A 19,357-nucleotide genomic window follows, 5' to 3' on the forward strand; every position below is an offset into this window, starting at 1 on the left:
GGAGCTCCTGAGTTCTCTTAGGGTCCTCAGGATTGTTTGTGGACGGCCTGCCTGAAACATCCTTTTAACAGGCACTGCTATTTTTTAAAATATAGCTTGGTTTACATAGCCTATGTGTTACTGCTAATTTGTAAAATATCATGGGAGGCAAAAGCCAACCTCAAGGTCTGTTGAACATTGTTTATAAGGGAAACATGTAATTCAGGGTCTGATTCACAAATTAATTGCAGCCAAGACAGTCCAACAACCCTTCCTCATTGTGGGGAGACAGGGAGAAGGAGAGACGGATAAAGACTGCGCCCTTATTTACCATGCTACTCTTGCCTTTTGTTTGACTTTCCACACAACACATCACTCATCATTCCTTCACTCATGCATACATCCTTTCATAATAAATGGTAAACTGACTTTTGTACTATATGTTGGTAGAAAAAAAAGCTTTAAAAGAAGTTAATAAAAATGATATAATGGGAAGGTTTTGAAAACTCATTTCATGTGTTTTCACTGCAGAAACACATTAAGTCCTGCTTACACTCACAATTAAGGGCCTCCATCCCAGCGCAGAGTCAAAATGTTAAATATAAACATAAGGTCCACTCGTGGCTTCAAGGTTGATAAAAAAACATCAGTGAGTACAGGCCGAGACCAGAGGAGACACATCTGTTCATTAAAAACCTCAGTGGTCGATTGTGGTAGGAGGCAGGAACAAAATGACACAAATTATCGAAATTACTGGTGCTCCATTTATCGTGTTATCTTGTCATAACCTTGTGAAAACGTTCATGTAATTGTAGTTCATGGAGGTCAGAGTTGAAACTAAAAGTGATGAAGGTGGTCTTTGGGGAGTAAAACAAAAACAAAAAAGAGAAAAAAAAAAACACTGCACTCTGCCTGCAGAAACTATTAAAATTTTGGAACAATTCATGTTTAGAGGAGGCTGGGAAATTTGTAGAACAAACAGCCTGCTTCACAGTCTCACCCTCTCGTCTGAACAAACACCATAAACCATGGAAAAGCTGGGCAATATTTACAGAAAAAAAGATAATATAAAGAACATTGACAAAGAAAAGGTCAATGGATGAGGAGCATAAAAGAAGAGCTTAATTTAGCAGAAAATACAGGCTTTGTCTTTGACCAGCCTTTACATAAAACAGGGAGAGCAGGGTCCTTGTTTATTCCTCGTATACCATTCTTTAATTATTAGGAAAGTTGAAACATTATGGTTTTACTTTTACTGCATTCAAATCAATGGATAGCTACCTAACAAATAGGAAGCAGATAGTTTTCTTCAATGACAGTATACGGCAAAAATTACACACATTACATGTGGAGTACCTCAAGGTAGCTGTTAAGGGCCACTAAATGTTTTATGTTTTTACTAATGATCTTCCTCTTGACGCGAATGATTTAACAGTATATGCAGCTGCTTCCTCAGTAGGTGAACCGAACAATATTTTACCACCATTAGTGGTAGTGGTAATTGATATATCAAATTGATAAAACTGTGAGCAAAATGGGAAGAGGTGTGTCAGTTGTTACATTTTTAAATTCACAAACAAAACAACACAACAATATCAAAATAAAAAGTCAAAGCTTCAGCTAACAAACATTTGAACCATTCAACTCATATTTAAGGTTTTGACAGCTTTATTATTTTTACAGAATCAAATTGATAATATAAAAATAAGAAAGGATGGTTTACTGTTTGATTATTTGGATGAGATGAGATTTGCTCGAATCAGGTTGATGATGTACTGTAGTATTGATTTGTTTCAGAGGATAAAAAAGTTAGAAATCCAAACTATTTTCCAACATTATAAGTACAAATTCTGAGTCTTCTTGCCAGAAGATACAGAAGTTGGGACGTCAAAAATATGATGATGTAAGTTTGTCGATATTGTTGACAAAATGAGAAGTTGACATCAATACCCTTTTAAAATTTTTGTAGGAACGATTTTTGGGTTAAAAAAAAAACAAGCTAACAAACTAAGCTATACATCCTAGTTCATCTGTGAGAAATTGTGCCCACCCCATATAAAAAAACGCAGTAGCCACCACTGCCCCCTACTGTTAGCCTTAGCAAACATGATACTATCCATACAACATCACATGATTTCATTCATCCCTCAATTCCTTATCTATACCGTTTGTCCTAGACAGAGTCGTGGGTGGCTGGAGCAGATCCCAGCTGTCATTAGGCAGGAAGCAGTCAGTCACACGGCTGACACATAGACATGCATTCATGCTCACACACCTGCTTTTAACAGCACTGAAAAACACACAAGGAGAATAGAGTCACACACCACCATCAGGAATGCCATGCCTGACAGTGAAAACAACACTAACTTTTGTTATATAAAAACACACTCTGCATTTTTGACAATTAACACCAACATTTCACTACAAAATATACAGCTGACTTTGAAAAAGTGCTGTTATGTTCTTTTTAGAAAAAATACAACCACTTTTAAGCACGCTGCTCTGCTAAGCAAGTACAAATTTAATCACACACACACACACACACACACACACACACACACGCACACGCACAGACACACACACATACACACACACACATACACATACAGCTCTTGACTGACACTGCTGGTTAATCTTTATTGAGGCTCTTGTTCCTGACAAATAAGTGTTGGGAACAAACAGAGCGCTGTGTGGTGATGTTAGCAGAACACCTTCTCTTAATTAAAAAGCTCGTCTTTGTTTCACCTGAGACATGATAACACCTATCTGTGAGGGGGAGATAAGAGGGGTATGAAACTGTGTGTGTGTGTGTGTGTGTGTGTGTGTGTGTGTGTGTGTGTGTGTGTGTGTGTGTGTGTGTGTGTGTGTGTGTGTGTTTGTACAATATAAAACTTAGAGTTAATAATGCAGAGCTCTGAATAAACATACATTCTCCGTAGATGGCTAGAGAAGGTAATGTATTAGTCACATTTACACAGCCAGTAATGAAAAAACAGACGGAGGTGAAGGACTGTGTGTCTAATAAAGAAAACATACTGATAGAAAATGTGACATGGGGATGAAATATGTCTGCACTGTTTAAATAATTAAAATGTCAGGCTGCTGAAAACAAGTTATTAAGCACAGATTGTGTTATGTGAACTTCCAGGCGACTGCAGCCACAAAGTTAACCAAAGAGGTGGTGGTCTGATCAAGTAAGTGTCAATCATCAAGAAAAACATTAGATTGAAAGGTTGCCAATCCTGCTCTATGCTCTGTGATATTTTATTTATTTATCATAATTACTATTTGACTGATAGTAGATGTTGTGTGTCTATTGGCAAGCATTTTTCCCCTCATTCCATGGTAAACTCTGGAGTTCCTCAGGGGTCAATATTGGGACCAATTTATTTTCCCTCTACATGCTACCGCTCAGCCACATTATACAAAGACACAATATCTAATTTCACTGCTAAGCTGATGACACACAGCTTTTACCCCCGGTAGAACCAAATGCAAATGCAAAAATGTTTTATAGGTGAAGGATAAAAGTTATTCATAATGATTCATTCTTTTCTACTCGCTTTTTATTTGTGTCCCCTGCTCGATGTCACTGTAAATGAGGCAAAACTCAGGGTCTTTTGAGATAAAATAAAGGTTTTGAATTGAATTGAATTGAATAATAAGGCACGTGGCTAGTTAGTTAGTTAGTTAGTTAGTTCGACTGAAAGTTATGGCAAGATATAATTTCCCTGATGGAGACTGCTGTTGACATACTTTAAAAGCCGCCTTCAGAAATCAGTGGGTGAATAAATGAATGAGGCTACATTATATTGCTGACAGCGACCGGGTTGGGAGTAATTTCACTGGAGCACCCAGCTCAAGGTAAAGAGTTTGGTTCATTATAAGCTGCCGCCAAGCAGTTAAACATCATAGATCAGCTGTATTTTCACACTAATAATTTCTGTTGTGCTCAATGCATACAAACCTGTTCAGCAATTTGTAGGTTATTTGAATATTCTTCTCTGCTCTGCTTAACAGGGCCAAGTAGTTGCAAAATTGGCTACTTTGTAAATTTGCTGACTAGTGTTATGTGTAAAAGTTCCTGATGCCTGCATACTGATACAGTTCCAAAGGATTCAAAAAGGTATTAAACCAATGTTTGTGTGTGTGTGTGTGTGTGTGTGTGTGTGTGTGTGTGTGTGTGTGTGTGTGTGTGTGTGTGTGTGTGTGTGTGTGTGTGTGTGTGTGTGTGTGTGCCTTAAAAATTGCTCGTATGCTCTTGTCTGTACAATGGGGCCTGGTCGGTGGGCATACATTTGATATTTAAGTTGATAATGAAATGTTCAATTCAAGCTTTTAGACAGACCAAAATAAATAAAAGGAATTATGCACTATAGCCTTTCAGTTAAAATGGGTAGGTAGAAAGGTATTCTTTTCTATCTACGGCACCCCCCAACTTCTGCCCACCACTCTGTATAACCTAGGTATACTCATATCTATAATAGTAAGGGCAGTAAGAGAGCAGCAGGCTCTCGACTAAACTTCAGCCTTCACTCTTACAAACTCCAGCATCATGTGTAGAAACATCACTGAGGGGGAAATGTTAGGTTTATATAACATCAGTATGTCTCAAACACATCATCACTGGAGGAAAAAAACACGCTCATGTAGAAATGTAATTGACCTAAATAGAAGTGATGGTTTCACATGATGACATGTAGCAGAAATGTCAGCTGTACTCCTGAACATAGAAAACTGAAATGTCATTAAACATGTTCAACTGGGGAAAGAAAGCTTTAACGAGTAGAAAAAATTAGGTCTGAACGATATATCGTTTAACATAAAGGAGACACTGCTGCCGTCACAAAGGCCGGCATGATGCTCGAGGCAGACGCTCATCTATGCCAGGCAGATTTAAAACGTGAGTATTCCCGTTACCAGGTATCAGCTTGTAAATGCTGTGGCCATGTTAATGAACTGTTTATGGAGGGGATGTGTGCTGATTGTTAACCTTGTTCACGGGCAGCGCAAGACATTGAGTTTTTAGTTAATCAGAAGTTACTTCACCATGCTTGTTATGCAAACTTAACATACCTTTAAACAATGTTAAAATGACATACAACATGACATACAAGTCAATAATAAGCCAAATGTTTATTCGTGAAGTTTATGAAGAAACAAGTTTTTGCAAGAAAACATTGATCTGGAAACTCTGAAATGTGAAGCAAAAAAAGCGCATTTTCTTTAATTGGTGACAGTGGCTACCAACTGCAACCGGGAATGATGAATCCATTGCACAATTAAACCAACTGACTATCTGACACGCAACATAACATGGTAAGAGATTGAGGGCACCTTCGGCATTCTTCAGAGCAGATAGATGCCTGGATTGCAGTGAAGCAATGCTTTATAGTTCCCTTAAAGTCTGCTGCATGTCACAACAGTGCCATGACAGCTGGAGTGCGTCTTCAGGAGACTGATGAAGACTCTGCAGCAGAGGAAGAGGAGCTGTCTCCCACACTGACTCATTTGCAAGCACACGAGGGCAGGCATGTCCTAAAAACACATCTTTTCCCATATAATATGCTGTGTTTTCAGTTTGTGACCTTGGAAACATATTTGAAAACATTTCCACTTTTGTGAGATGAAGAAATAAAATGAATGAAATTAGCTTCATGAAGACTATAAAAACATTGTGGTACTATCATATGATAATAGAACTGTACACGTGTTCCACAATGTGCACCATAAAAGGAAATAAATTAGTCAATTTCTCACACTTGTAGAATGAAATTCTCCTCATCATTCCTCAAGACATTAGTAAGCACAGAACTACAATCACAATCACAGTTAGAAGCTTGCTTTATTGCCAAGCAGATTTTCCAATGAAATATTTTATGGCATATGGGTGCTCCACACAAAATTAAGAACTATATATAACAACTTCAACAGCTTCATCTTCAGCTGTGTCTTAAACTACCTTTATACAGTAATATACCACACCAATGGTTTACATGAACATAGAGGTATCACAGCTCTTTTACTTGTTCATTATTCTCAAATGGCGTGTTGTAGAGTTGTGCTCATTTGATTTATTTTCTAAACTCTGCCTACTGTGGAAAGAAAATTAAAAAAAAGATATTGTTATCGTCGATGATTGCAGTTTGGATCTTTCTCAGCCTGATGGATGATGATGATGACCATGTTACAGATTTCTTGCACAGTACTTGCTGACGGCTTCATATTGCTGTTCTACCATGCCCATGAGGTCAATATCATAGCCTGTAAATGTTAATGGCTGAAGCCTGAGTGATGTCAGCCATCTGTTACTGCAGGGGATCTCCGGAGGCTCATCAGCCTAACATTCAGTCAACCTAACGACAGGTTTAGAGCCGAAGCTGGGCAGGTTTTAAAACTCTTGACGAACCGTTACATCGCTCCAACCTGTCAATCATGTCAGCTACGCACCTAACTAGGGATAACACATATTGTTGTTTAATATCAAAATGGAGCCATTCAAAAAAATTCACCCCCCGTACAGTGTGTGCTCATGAAGACAATAACTAATCAGACCTATTTCTTTTTTGTACCAGGCTGTAAACATGTTAATTTCTGATGTAAAAACGGCTTTTTAGCCATGACTTCCGGTGTTCCTGGAGCCAGCCTCAAGCGGACACTCGATGAACTGCAGGATTTTACACTTCAGCATAGGCTTCATTTTTCAATACCGGAGGTTGCCGCTTGGTCAATGAGCAGCCCTATACATGCAGAACTCATAAATAGATCATGTTACATGGTATATCATGTGCAACTGTACTGTGTTGTATTGTTTTGAACAGTAAAGAACGTGTACTTTTACCTGTTTTCCTTTCTAAGTGTTTGCACTATTGATGACACTTTGGACCTGATTATATTAGGCTGCACTCTCTGACCAGCCTCTTCCATGGAAAGCACATGGTTTTATGACATGGTCCACAAGTGTGGTTTAGATTTCATCAGGGACTCTTTGCTTTCTTCCTCTTCCTCTGTTACGTCCTCCACTACCACTACGCATTCTTACTTCTTCCTCTTCCATGAGCATGTAGCCGCTCTTCAGGTTCCTCCATGTTCAAAAACGATGGTGATTGTGCTGTGGGAGAGCTCCATATAAAAAGTATATTCTACCCAACTTGATTATGATTGGTTGATTGTGATTCCTAGTCCTTTACTCTCACCTGCAGGGGTGTGTCAAGAGGGGTGGCCAGAGGTTGCATGGGCCCCCTTGAAATCTTATTGGCCACCTCAAAATCCTTAACTATGATTGGCTATTTGCCCTGCCAGAGGTGTGACTGTTGATATCCACCATGCAGACTGTGTTGTTACAGGCAGCTCATAGTTTTCAGTGTGCAGATGTTCTGTTGCAAATTTTAAAATACTTTAAATTGTGACTTTCGACATAAATGCTGTTTTGAATCTTTGAAGAATTAAGCTTGGAAGATATTTATGTTGCCATTATCTCATGTTACTAAAAAGTCAATGTGATGAGTGCAGACAGAAGGGGTAAATGAATGCTCATCATTCATGTGTATGCACACAAACACTCAATGTCATGGACATTTACAGCATATACATACATATAAATGTCTGACTGATTTTGACAATTAAATCGAGAATTTGCATTTGATGATCAAACGATGAAAGGAAGTTTATGCGCTGTGAAGAGTTTGACAATTTCCCTGAGAATCATCTCATCAGTTTTGATCAGTGAGCCTTAGAAAAGTGTTTTTTATTGTATGCAGACGTTTAGAGAATTGTACTTACTATTTAGCACACATGTACTAAAACAATCCCATTTGGTTGAATGATGACAAATTGTAATCTGTTGTGAATGACTGACTTTTTTTTTTGAGATTTGAGCTTAATTGAAAAATACTTTTTCTCATTTCAGAATTGAGGCAAAGCGAATGCGAAAAACTGTAAAATAAATAGTAAAGTAAATCAAGCTCGCCGACATTTAATTTTGCTTACAAAAAAAAGAACAGCATATGATTGAAATATAAGTTCATAAAATAAAAACTAAAATATTTTTATCATTGTCTATACATGTGTTTCATTCTTTTAACTTCCTGTGTGTGTTCTTGTTGGTAAGCTTCTGCTGACTTCAGCTGTGACTGAAGCTTCTTTCACCACTCACAACGCAGGTATTGGGCTCTAGTGCTGCAGTAATACGGCCCATGACACCCACGATATCATTTCAGCTGTCATGTGATCAGGCTGTGAAGCCCACGATGTTTTCGTTAAAGCCTGCTGGTGCACTGACAAGCTGAAAAGAGCCACCTGCTATGAGCCTTAATTCTTCTCTAATGCCGCTCAGTGCTGATGTCAAACCTTCTACCTTGGAGGCGTATCTTTTCTGTGCTGTGGTTTTGGCCAACAGACACTGAGGTGGGTGAGTTGGCGATGTTGGCAGAGCAATGCAGCAGGTATTCTGAGGAGCCCTCGACATCTCAGGTGTTCACAGTCATGAAGCTTTCGTTTTTTGGATGATCTGAAAAACAGGGCCAATTCCAGTCATATATTCTGTCTCTGAAGTTTTCTCAAAAATACTGTTGAAATATCGTCTTATCTCTATCTCGTGCACTCCAAATTTTACAATTGGTAAATGGACTTGTATAGCGCTCATCTAGTATTGTGACTACTCAAAACCCTTTTACACCGCAGGTCACACCTACACATTCACACACTGATGGCAGAGGCTGCTATGTAAAGTGTCCATCGGAATTAACCAACACATTCACACACATTTAGCAGCTGAACCTATTTTGTGTTTGGCATCAAGGTGCCAACCTCACCGCTCCTCGCAGTTTTATTTTACAGGCAGAAATTTGAGGAGTAATGAGGTGACATCTGCAGGTCAGAGCTGGCAATGAAGGAGCAGTGGGAGAGACTGGGAATCTTGCAGCTTAAATAGACCACTAATTGGAAGGAGGTGTTGTCAGGTGATTGTGGTTAATGAGGTACTGTATGTCAATTGTGAAATCAGTGCAGGTTGAGCTGTCTTCCAGAGCTAGGCAGACGCTCATCTATGCCAGGTAGATTTAAAATGTCAGTCTCACAACTTCAACTCTAGTGTCTATTAACATCTATGCATCCATTTTTCTTCATCCGGGATCTGGACAGCAGGCTAAGAAAGTTGACCTAGACGTCCCTCTCCTAGGTAAACATTTTCCAGCTCGTCCTAAGGGATATCGAGGTGTTCCCAGGCCAGAAGGATTATAAAAATCCCTCCAGCTAGCTCTGAGTCTACCCGGAGGTCTCCTCCCAGTTGGACATGCACGGTAGACCTCCAAAGGGAGGTGACCAGGAGGCATCCTAATCAGGACTGAGCACCGTCATCCAGCTCCCATACGCTGAGCTCCCTTGGGATGTCTGAGCTCCTCACCCTGTTTCTAAATCTGAACCCAGACACCCTGCCAAAGAAACTCATTTCGGCCGCTTGTATCTGTGCTCTCATTCATTACCCTCATGACCACAGGTGAGGGTCGGAACGTAGATCAGTGGTGAATCAAAGCTTTAACAAACACAGGTTGTCAACCTTGTATCGCTCCAATTCTTTCCTCCGTTCATTGTCTTCCAGTTCAGATTTCAGATTTCATTAATCACATAAAAGACCCTGCGTGGAATGTATACATAACAGACTTACTGTGCCTCTATTCAAGCAGCCGCCTTGATCATCTGTTCAGGGCCTTTTAACAGTTCCTTGCTTATATTTATATCTATAACAGTCTTCCTCATAACATCAGGTCTGAGGAATCTGTACTTTCTTTAAACGGCTGCTAGAAAACTCTCTTTCATAGATCAGCCTTTTTTTTTTTTATCCTATCTGCACATTATTGTCGTGCTTGTGTTCCTGTCCACCTTTGTGAAGCATTTTGTAACAGTGTTAATGTCGGGACAACAAAAGACCAAGTAGGAGCTACGCCATTCAAACAGACAAGACTTGATTTTAAATCACTGCCAGCTCCACGATCTGTAAGCCAGGACTAAACAAACTGATAGCAAAGTATAATACAAAATACATATTGAAAATGGCTTCAATGTTTTATGAAATTTGTTATAAATATCATTATTAAGGCCAGAATCCTTTGATCCTTTAACAACTTGTTTCTATTTCTTTTCCTGCTCTTACCTTCTTATTGCTGTTATCTTTTTATTTAGCTTTTATCTCTTTTAGTTTCTTACATCTTTTTAAATCTTTGGTCCTCTTGGTCTCAACTCGTGTTGTTGGGTTCTTGTGTTGCCTGGGTTCTTATGATGGTTCTTGTGATGGTCGGGTTATATATGTCTGTTGGGTATCGTGCACTTTGGGTTCTTTTCTGTTGAATTGTATTTAATTATTTTTAGTATTTTGCATTTGTTATGTTCTTGCTGTTGTTTATGTTCTTCTGTGTTTGGTTTAGTTTGCTTTGTTCTTGTTTTTGCTGTTTGTCAAAGCACTTTGTAAACCTGTGTTTTTAAACAGGTGCTATATAAATAAAGTTATTATTATTATTATTAATATTATTAATATGAGTAGTGAAGTAAAAAAAAAAAAAGGAAAACTGAAGTTATTTTCAAGCAATTAATTACTTTTTATTTTCAAGATTTATTTTTGGGCTTTAATGGAGAGATAGGACAGTTGATAGAGCAAGAAATCAGAGAGAGAGAGAGGAGAAAAGATGTGGGAAGGGAGCCACGGGTTGAACTCGAGCCCGGGCCGCCCGCCTGAAGGACCGCAGCCTCCGAACATGGGGCACGCGCAGTAACTCAGTTAGTTGTTCAGTTGCTTTTTGGTAATAGCAACTGTAATTTCAATAACTTGCCCATCACAGAATTATCAGCACAAATCACTGCTGAGTCCTGACGTCACATTTCCTCTTGTTGAAGTCATACCACAGCCATGTAGAGATCTATACATAATGTGGTGAACAGGTTTCACTGTGTTTGAGAGGAAATTATCAAACACATGAATGATTTTCCATCTGTGATCAGATATCAAACAGTAATCAGAGGAGCGATGATAAAATATGATGAGCTGATCACAAAGCTCTTTAATTATAACACACACACACACACACACACACACACACACACACACACACACACACACAACCTGCATGGTACAGTGCGGTTTATATCAAAGACTTTCTGAGAGGTAATAAAACACACATGACTGTGTTTCAGTGTGTGAGCGTGTGTGTGTGTGTGTGTGTGTGTGTGTGTGTGTGTGTGTGTGTGTGTCTGTGTGTGTGTGTGTGTGTGTGTGTGTGTGTGTGTGTCACGTCACTTCATCACGCTTTTAAACCCCTCCAACCATACCTCCCCCATACCCCCTCTGACGTAGGCTAACCAAACTACTTAAACAGTCCGCAGAGGCACGAGCCGCAGCAGAACCTCCTCGAGCTCTCTGAGTGGACTCCTCACGCGCTGAACAGGTGTGTGCGTGTGTGTATGAGAGAGTGTGCGCGTGTGTTTTCTCTTCTTTGAACCCAGCTCGCGGTAGATCACTTAACGGAGAACCGGAGACAACGAGAGACAAGGAGAGATAGACAAGCGCTGATTGGCTGATCCGTGACAGGTCTGCCTCCGCGTGCCACACAGGGAGCCGCGTGCGCATATATTGGGTTCACAGGCTCGCGCTTCCTAACAGTTTCCCACCCCCGAGGGCACCCACGGAAAAAACCGGCTTCTTTATCACTTCTAAAAACACGGAGGTAAGAAAATACCGTCTTTATTATTCATTATAAATAATGCTACAAGTTACAACTTCAATTCATTCTACAACCATAAATATTCTGGGTTATTGTTGAAGTTACATTCAAAATCTGAGAGTATTTTTCTCCAGAAATCTTCTTCTGTCTTGTTTTATTTAAATAAAAAGCATCAACAGCAGTCTTAAGTGTTAAAAGTGTAAAATAAAGTGTTAAAAATTATGACATGACAGATTGATTATATCTCTCTACAATTTAAATAAATATATGACTTAGTCTGATACATTACTGTAACCAAACTCACACTACTACAACATAGAAATAATGGTTATTATTTGAGTGCTTTCTACGGAAGCCCTTGGTGGACATACATCTGTACGTTTGATATTACGCTGAGTCAATTTGTGTTCTCGAGCTCTCAGCCTGTTTATCTCTGGATAACAAGGTGGCTGTTTTTCTTGTGATAACAACTCGAGATCTGGAGGCAGCAACCTGAATGTCCTGCGTATCGTGGGAAAACATGAGTTTAATGACTAGTATCGGTGGATAGATGTCCACTCTGGGCTTCCATACTTTAAATGCATGTTTTAAATGTTTGTTTTTCTGAGAATCTTTATTTGTAGTCTATAAGAAACTATTATGTCAATATTAAGTAATTTTATTAGTAGAAGGGACAGTAGTGTAATAAAAAGTGGTAAAGTAGTTTTCCCTTTATGTTGGGAGACTTTCTGATATGAATCCGTGTAGGTGAATAATGGAAAAATCAGCATTGTTATCCAGAGGTTAACGGCATAATTAAGTCAAGATCTTGAGAAAACACCCGAAAAAAAACTTGTTCATACGTTAAAAGTCAGTAAAATAAAATGTATTCATGCATGTCTGCTTAGGGCTCCCGTACTTTACATAATCTTTATGTTTTGTTTTTTTTACATATAAATATTCATCTTTTAGTCTATAAAAACCTGCTTCATTTAAAAGACTGATTAGGACTCTACAATTATAAAATGTTTATCACGTTGTCTTTGTTTTAATAGTATTATAGTTTCATTGTTTTTAGGCAGGGTTTTAATGAGCAGTACATTGGTTTAACCGGATCTATTCTCAGAGAGAAACTTACAATTCTATCTTAGTTTGAACTCTTTCAATGTGTAATGTCGGATGATTTGACAGATTTTTTTTCCGTGTGTGTGTGTTGTGTGTCCTTAGTTCATGGCGGCCCCCGCACACAGCAGCTGCGTGTGGATGCTGGTTCTGGGGGTGTGTGTGTCTCAGGTTGTGGGTTCGGACTGTGGGAAGGAGTGTGCACTGTGTGTGTACCGCCTGCTGGGACAACAGTCTGCCTTCTCCTCCCTGGTAATGTCACTACACATCTCATTGTTATTACAGTTTAATATAAGTGTATCTTTAAAAACAAAATCTAATGATCGATACGTTTAAAGTAGAAAAATCTATCTCACAGGGATTCAAACAGTGGTAACAAAACATATTTAAACCATGTATTCAATTAATGTTGATACTTGCAAAAAGCAAACAATATCGATACCTGTTTGTTACCACGGCAACACAAATATACGTCCTAGACACCTAATATTGGCTCATTTATTGTTTACAATGACCAAACTGCTGCTTAATGTCTTAATTGCACAAACTCGTTGGTGCTGGAGCCGGAGAGGAGCGAGGGTTGACCCTGCTCCTCTCCGGCTCCGCCCACTTCTCACAACGTTGCTAATGCATCTGTACAATTTAGACATTGTCTAAATTGTTTTCCCACGGTGGTTTAAAATAATGACTGAACCGGCATGAAAATGTTGCCAATGTTTTTGTGCAATTTTCGACAATGTGCAATATTTTGTCTTGATTTATGTCTCTCCTTTGCACCTTACTTAACAAATGTATCAATGCTACCCATCATTAAAATAACAAAAACAGAATCGTTTTGGTATTAAAAAGTATCAAATCGTCACACATTTTGACAAGCTTAATCAGTCAAAATGATAAATGAGAATATTATCAACACACCTGATAACATCCGTCGACATGTTGTGATTCTGCTTCACTCTCTATAACATTATAAAAAACATGACAAGATTTATATTTATGATACAAGCAGACGTTCTTCGTTTCATTGGCTGCCTTTTGGGATATTTTAATAAATCACAAATGAAGACATTCAGAGAATATTTTGTGCCGTCTTCGTCTCTCCGTCCCATCCTTTCATTCTTTCCTCCTCCTTCCTCCACCTCTCTTTCACAGTTTTATTCCTCATGTCTTCAGTCATCCGATGACTGTAATCACCATAGATCTGATCTGCACAGAAACACAAAGTGTTGCACTCTTCTCCTTTCATAGATTTTTTTATTTGAGGGTTTTCTCTCCTCCTCCTCCCCCTCCCTACTTTCATTTTCTCCACCCTCTCTCTCTCTCTCTCTCTCTCTCTCTCTCTTTCATCTCCTTTCGATGTGATTGTGCTCATATTGTTCCGAACGCTTCAAGTCAATACTCCACACCTCTTTACTGAGGGCATTTTTCTTTTTTTCCTCTTCGTATTCTCTCTCTCTCATTACTTTTCCAGCCCTGGCTGTTCTCCTTTTTTTCTCATTCACATCTCTTACTATAATTCTATAGTCTCACAATTGTTTTATTCCAATAAAAACAAGTTGAATACAACTTAAAACACGTAGAGCCAGCTAGAAATGAAAAAAATAAATAAAACATAAACACATTTAAAAGACATGAAAGTGTTTTTATGTGCGTCTGAAAAGTACCGACAGACTCCACATGTACAAATGAAATTATTATTTTAGTGTAATTGAGGCAATCATTTAAAATGATAGAAAAACAAATGGAAGTGGACCTGACCGTAGCTGAAATAATTAGTCCATTAATGCCTTACTTCTCAATGATTAAAAATCATCATCTGCTGTGATTTATTAATCATTTATTACTCAGAAAAGACAAAAAAAAATGTCCGACAGTTTTGATTCTGGTATCTTGAATATTTTCTGCTCTTGTTCCTCCTCTCTGACAGTAAACTGAATCATTTGGTGGACAAAACAAAACATTTAAAGACATCTTCACGTCGTACATCAAACTTGTAAATGAATACAAAAAAGACAGTCATAACCCTATAATAATAATAATAATAATAATAATGATAATAATAATAATAATAATAATAATAACCCTGAAAATATATTATATCATATCAAATTATTGTATCAATTTTTACAAACCCCTTTAAATTCTCTGACTTAATTCAGATTGGTTTCATTCCCCTACATTATACATATTTTATTTATCCATATTTGGTCCCTGCTGTCGGTTTTCCCCGTTTAAAAGATCGTGACTTGTCTATACTTCCCATCACAGCCACCAGAGGGGGCTGCTCTCCACCTCACGGCCCCTCAGGTGCCAATAAGTCCACAATTCATTCATTTTCCTCTTCATTAATTCTGTCTCTATAAGCCGGCGGCAGTGAAAGCTCAGCAAGAATCCCCCCCTCATGTCATCAAATGGGACTCTGATGGTGGAATAACTGAAATCCAATGACTATAAGAGGAGGGGGGCGGGGGGATTGTTATTAACCCCCTCAGGCCCCGCAGATGACTCCAGTCAGAGGTTATATGGACTCTCATGGTTATAGGAGGCCTGGGGTAAGCAGCAATCAGAGTGGGTGGGCGGGGGCCTCCTTTAGATGATCAGATACGGTGTGAAGGTGTGAGGAGGGGTCATAAAACAGATGGTTTAAAGAAGAGAATGTGTTTTTCTCTGTTTGTTCAGGGAGTCAGAGGGTGAAATAGGAGATAAAACGAGCTGCTGTGATCTCTAAAAACATCTGCTCCAATCTCCCCCCCTCTCGCTTTCTTTTCTTTGCTCTTTGTGTTGCTCTGTGTGAGCACAATGCTGGAGAGCAGCGCTCACACAATGACAATGAGGATGAGGATGGAAGCTTATTGTCAGACCAAGTCCGATTTCCTTTCCAAGTCACGATGCTCAGTTTGCAACAGCCAAGAAAATGAAAAAGAACAAGACAGGATACAAACTTGATAAACTAAACATTAAACCCAGGGAAGAGATATATTAAAGATGCAGTACTCAGGTCAAAGCCACAGTGCCACAAGTAGCCACAAGTAGCCCGAGGCTGAGATGTGACTTTTGGCTCATTATTCAATAAGCTCTCTGAAGTTGTCCCAAAAAGCGTATAACTTAAGATATGTGCCCAGCTGTGGGAAGTCATTTCACAGGTAGACAGTTTAAACTTGTTTCCCTTCAGAATGCGTCTTCAAGATTTAAATGTTCGTTTTTACGATTATTTAGTCCTTGAGAACAGAAAAAAACAGTCACAACATGTTCCAAACAAATGCAGTGACTTTCTATAGGCTTAAATATGGCCTATTAACATTTGAATCTTAAAATAATAATTCAATTATTTTAAACTAGAAGTCTATTTTATCTTAGGTCCACACTCCATGAGGCAAAAATGTGGTCTAAACTTATTTTAAAATGACAAAATGTGTGATAAATCAACTAATATTACAGAATTTGTATTAGCTTTAGCTAAAGCTGTTTGCAAAGTTTCTCGTGAATCCAAAATCAATCTTTTTTTTTTAACCACTAAATTTGCAACAACTTCTCTGAGGTCAGCTGATAGCTAGCTTGAGTTTCATTTGCATGAAAATAGTGAGAGAGTGTGTGAAACTTTCACAAAGCTGAGTGAGAAAGAGATGCTTGTTTGCATAAATGAATGTCCTTATTTACTGTGACGTGTGCATTGCAAAAGCTCATATTGTGTTAAAGATAAAATATGGATTTATTGTGCAGCCCTACCGCAAACATTCATAAAAACACGAATAGATGCAAATGTCCATCAATCTTGAATGTCAAGGTTTAAAAATGACTCCATATTCTGACGTTTCATCAGAAGAGGTTGATCCAAAGCCATAAAAAAAAATCTGGTTGCCGCTGATGAACTTTACATTTCATTATTTATTTGAAGCTTTGAATTGATTGGATGATTTTGATGTACTTTCCAGACATGCTCACTTGAGTGTAAGGGTGGGTTGGACAGCCAGAAGCTCCGCCTGTGCCAGGACTTCCTGTTGGCGAAGGACGCCCACATCGGTTTGGACGTCGACCCCCATGAACAGCAAGAACAGGAAGCAGCTGGTGCCATGGCAACCGACGTCGACGCTGCAACATCGCCTGAACACCTGCTGGCCAAGAAGTACGGCGGCTTTATGAAGCGCTATGGTGGCTTCATGTCCCGCCGCTCCCCCTCTCCAGAGGGGGCGCTAGAGGACCCTGAGAACCAGGACGAGGAAGAAAATATTCGCCTTGAGATCCTAAAGTTCCTCAATGCAGCGACGGAGCACGGCGGCGAGGGGGAGGGTCAGGGAGGCGAGGAGGTGAAGAGGTATGGGGGCTTCATGCGCCGGGCTGAAGAAGGGGCGGCGCACAGTGACCTGCTGGAGGCGGTGCTGGGTCGGGGGCTCAAGAAGCGCTATGGAGGGTTCATGAGGCGCGTAGGCCGGCCCGAGTGGCTGGTGGACAGCAGCAAGAGTGGAGGGGTGCTGAAACGGGCGTGGGAGAGCAGCAGTGAGCTACAGAAGAGGTATGGGGGGTTCATGGACTAGGACACCGCACTTACAGTATGACCCTTCAAATCCCAACGACTCAACTCCCCCTCCTCTCTCTTCAACCAATCATCTCGTAGTCTGGACTTGTTGCTGTTTGAATCAACGTTATGCTGACCATATGACATCACGGCTTTGTATAACACGCTGCATCATCGTCCATCTGTTCAGTTAGTCCTGTGATGAAGAAGAAGATTAACATGTACTGTTCAGATGTGCACCAATCACTTTGAAAGCTCTGTTTTTTTGGTTCTTGTGATGATGATGATGTTATTTATTAAATGAATCTGTTGATCGAGGTTTGTGGCTTCAGTCTCTGATTTATAAAACATCAACAAGTGAAACTCTTTTGACAAAGTCCTCGTATGTTAATACACAAACACATGGACTCTACTCTAGACCTGACACTTAATATACTATACACACTAGACTTAGCAGAGGTGGACACAGTTTTTTTAAAGTCTGACTTTGTTAACTTCGATATCAGTTAATAATTCAGTTTAGAATTAACCCGAGTTAACATTAACCAAGGGTATGGCACATAATTTGATTTTTTTGACATAACAATAAAAAACACATTTATTAGGACATTTTCAATATTCATCATATGTTGTAGGTAAGAGTGGGTTTGGACTTTAACAGAAACCAAGTTCCTGCAGCCTCATGTCAATGTGTCCTTGGGCAAGACACTTAACCCCAAGTCTCTCCCACTGCTTCTTCTTCTGCGGCGTATACATGTGTATGAACTAACTAATGGACGAACTAATGGATTAGTTAAGACTGATCACCATCAGTGTGTGAATGTGTAGGTCTGACATGCGGTTTAAAAAGTGCTTTGAGCAGTCAAAAGATTAGAAAGCTGCTTTATAAGCTCAACAGGTTGTTACAACTTATATAAGAGCAGATTTGCACAATCAAAGTCTTATTAAAGTTGTTCATTTCTACTAAACATTTCTAAAAACTTTAAGGACAAATCCCTGCAGTGATAGACCTTTTATGTAAGAAGTGTTGTTGCCTTTTTCAACAGAATCAGTGGATTAAATACACAATACCTCATTAAATAAAATAGTGATCCAACTACAGTTTCTATTATTCTGTGTCATTGGAGTGACAGAAACACTGTGCTAAATCAAAGCTTATTATTTAAAAACTCGCCGGCGCATTGTTCTCCAGGGTGGGAACAATTTCTCCCAGATGGACTGAGCTGTGTAGCTTAGTTTGATAGCGTGATGCACACATACTGGACTGAATTACTGCATCACATAGCTGTACTTTTAACTTAGGAAACTATCTTTTTTACCTAACATACTCAACAAACAACACTTTACACACTTACAGGCAGATATTTTCTAAAGTCTGCAAAAACAAATTTAAAAAAAAAACGCAGACTCATGCTAGTCTTGTCTGCTGCTCTGATCCAGAGACACTGCACGACTAGCTCCTCATTGGATGTATCCCTCTGCTGCCCCCCTTAGGTCATCTTGTGTAATGCACTCAGGTTCACATTTTTTCTTCGCCCCCTCACTGCTCATGTCTCTTGTATTGAGGGGGAGAAAAATTACCATGTGCAACTTATAAAGCGGGTCAGTGGAGTCGTTTTCAATTTTAATTGCATATTATACATTTAGCTCAATAACTGCATGTTATTTACCTCGCCCTTTAAAAATGTAAAAACCTCTTGTTCAGTGATATCTGTCATTCTAGTTGTTTGTAGTAATTTGGTTTTGTTACATGGTTTGTTGTCTGAATGTCTTTGGCTTTGAGGCCCGGGTGCACATCATTTATTTCATTAACATTTTCTGAAAGTATTGGACCTAAAAGACACCAGGAGGAGACCAAGGAGACCGAGAAGAAGAAACTCCCAAAGATTCCTAACACTCCCTGAGACGCCAGCAGAAAGCTGTGTAGAGCTGCTTGGATGTAAATGTTATAGCCACCTTAGATAGTCTACATGTTGGGCTAATTGATGAATCCAAGACTTTGATGATCCTTGCAACTAATTTCAGCCAATAGTTAAACTGAGCACAGAAGTCA

General features: G+C 39.2%; 2 protein-coding genes across 2 annotated transcripts in view; both read left to right on the forward strand.

Annotated features, from left to right (window-relative positions):
- LOC132978695 (epidermal retinol dehydrogenase 2-like) overlaps nucleotides 1-19,357 on the forward strand; it is a 489,977-nt gene that overhangs the window by 417,780 nt on the left and 52,840 nt on the right. The gene's annotated exons all lie outside the window — the stretch shown is intronic.
- On the forward strand, nucleotides 11,315-17,621 carry LOC132978693 (proenkephalin-A-like). The gene is made up of 3 exons (XM_061043955.1): nucleotides 11,315-11,693; nucleotides 12,897-13,043; nucleotides 16,724-17,621. The coding sequence occupies exons 2-3, from the start codon at nucleotides 12,900-12,902 to the stop codon at nucleotides 17,321-17,323; spliced, it is 744 nt and encodes a 247-aa protein (XP_060899938.1). The 5' UTR covers nucleotides 11,315-11,693; nucleotides 12,897-12,899; the 3' UTR covers nucleotides 17,324-17,621.

Source organism: Labrus mixtus, chromosome 8 (genome assembly GCF_963584025.1).
Source record: "Labrus mixtus chromosome 8, fLabMix1.1, whole genome shotgun sequence".
Classification (NCBI taxonomy): Eukaryota; Metazoa; Chordata; class Actinopteri; order Labriformes; family Labridae; genus Labrus; species Labrus mixtus.

Bases quoted from the DNA above. Each gene is read 5' to 3' on its own strand.
- LOC132978693 (XM_061043955.1), top strand. From the start codon at position 12,900: ATGGCGGCCCCCGCACACAGCAGCTGCGTGTGGATGCTGGTTCTGGGG. The intron at 13,044-16,723 runs GTAATGTCACTA...TGTACTTTCCAG, and splicing joins AGTCTGCCTTCTCCTCCCTG to ACATGCTCACTTGAGTGTAA.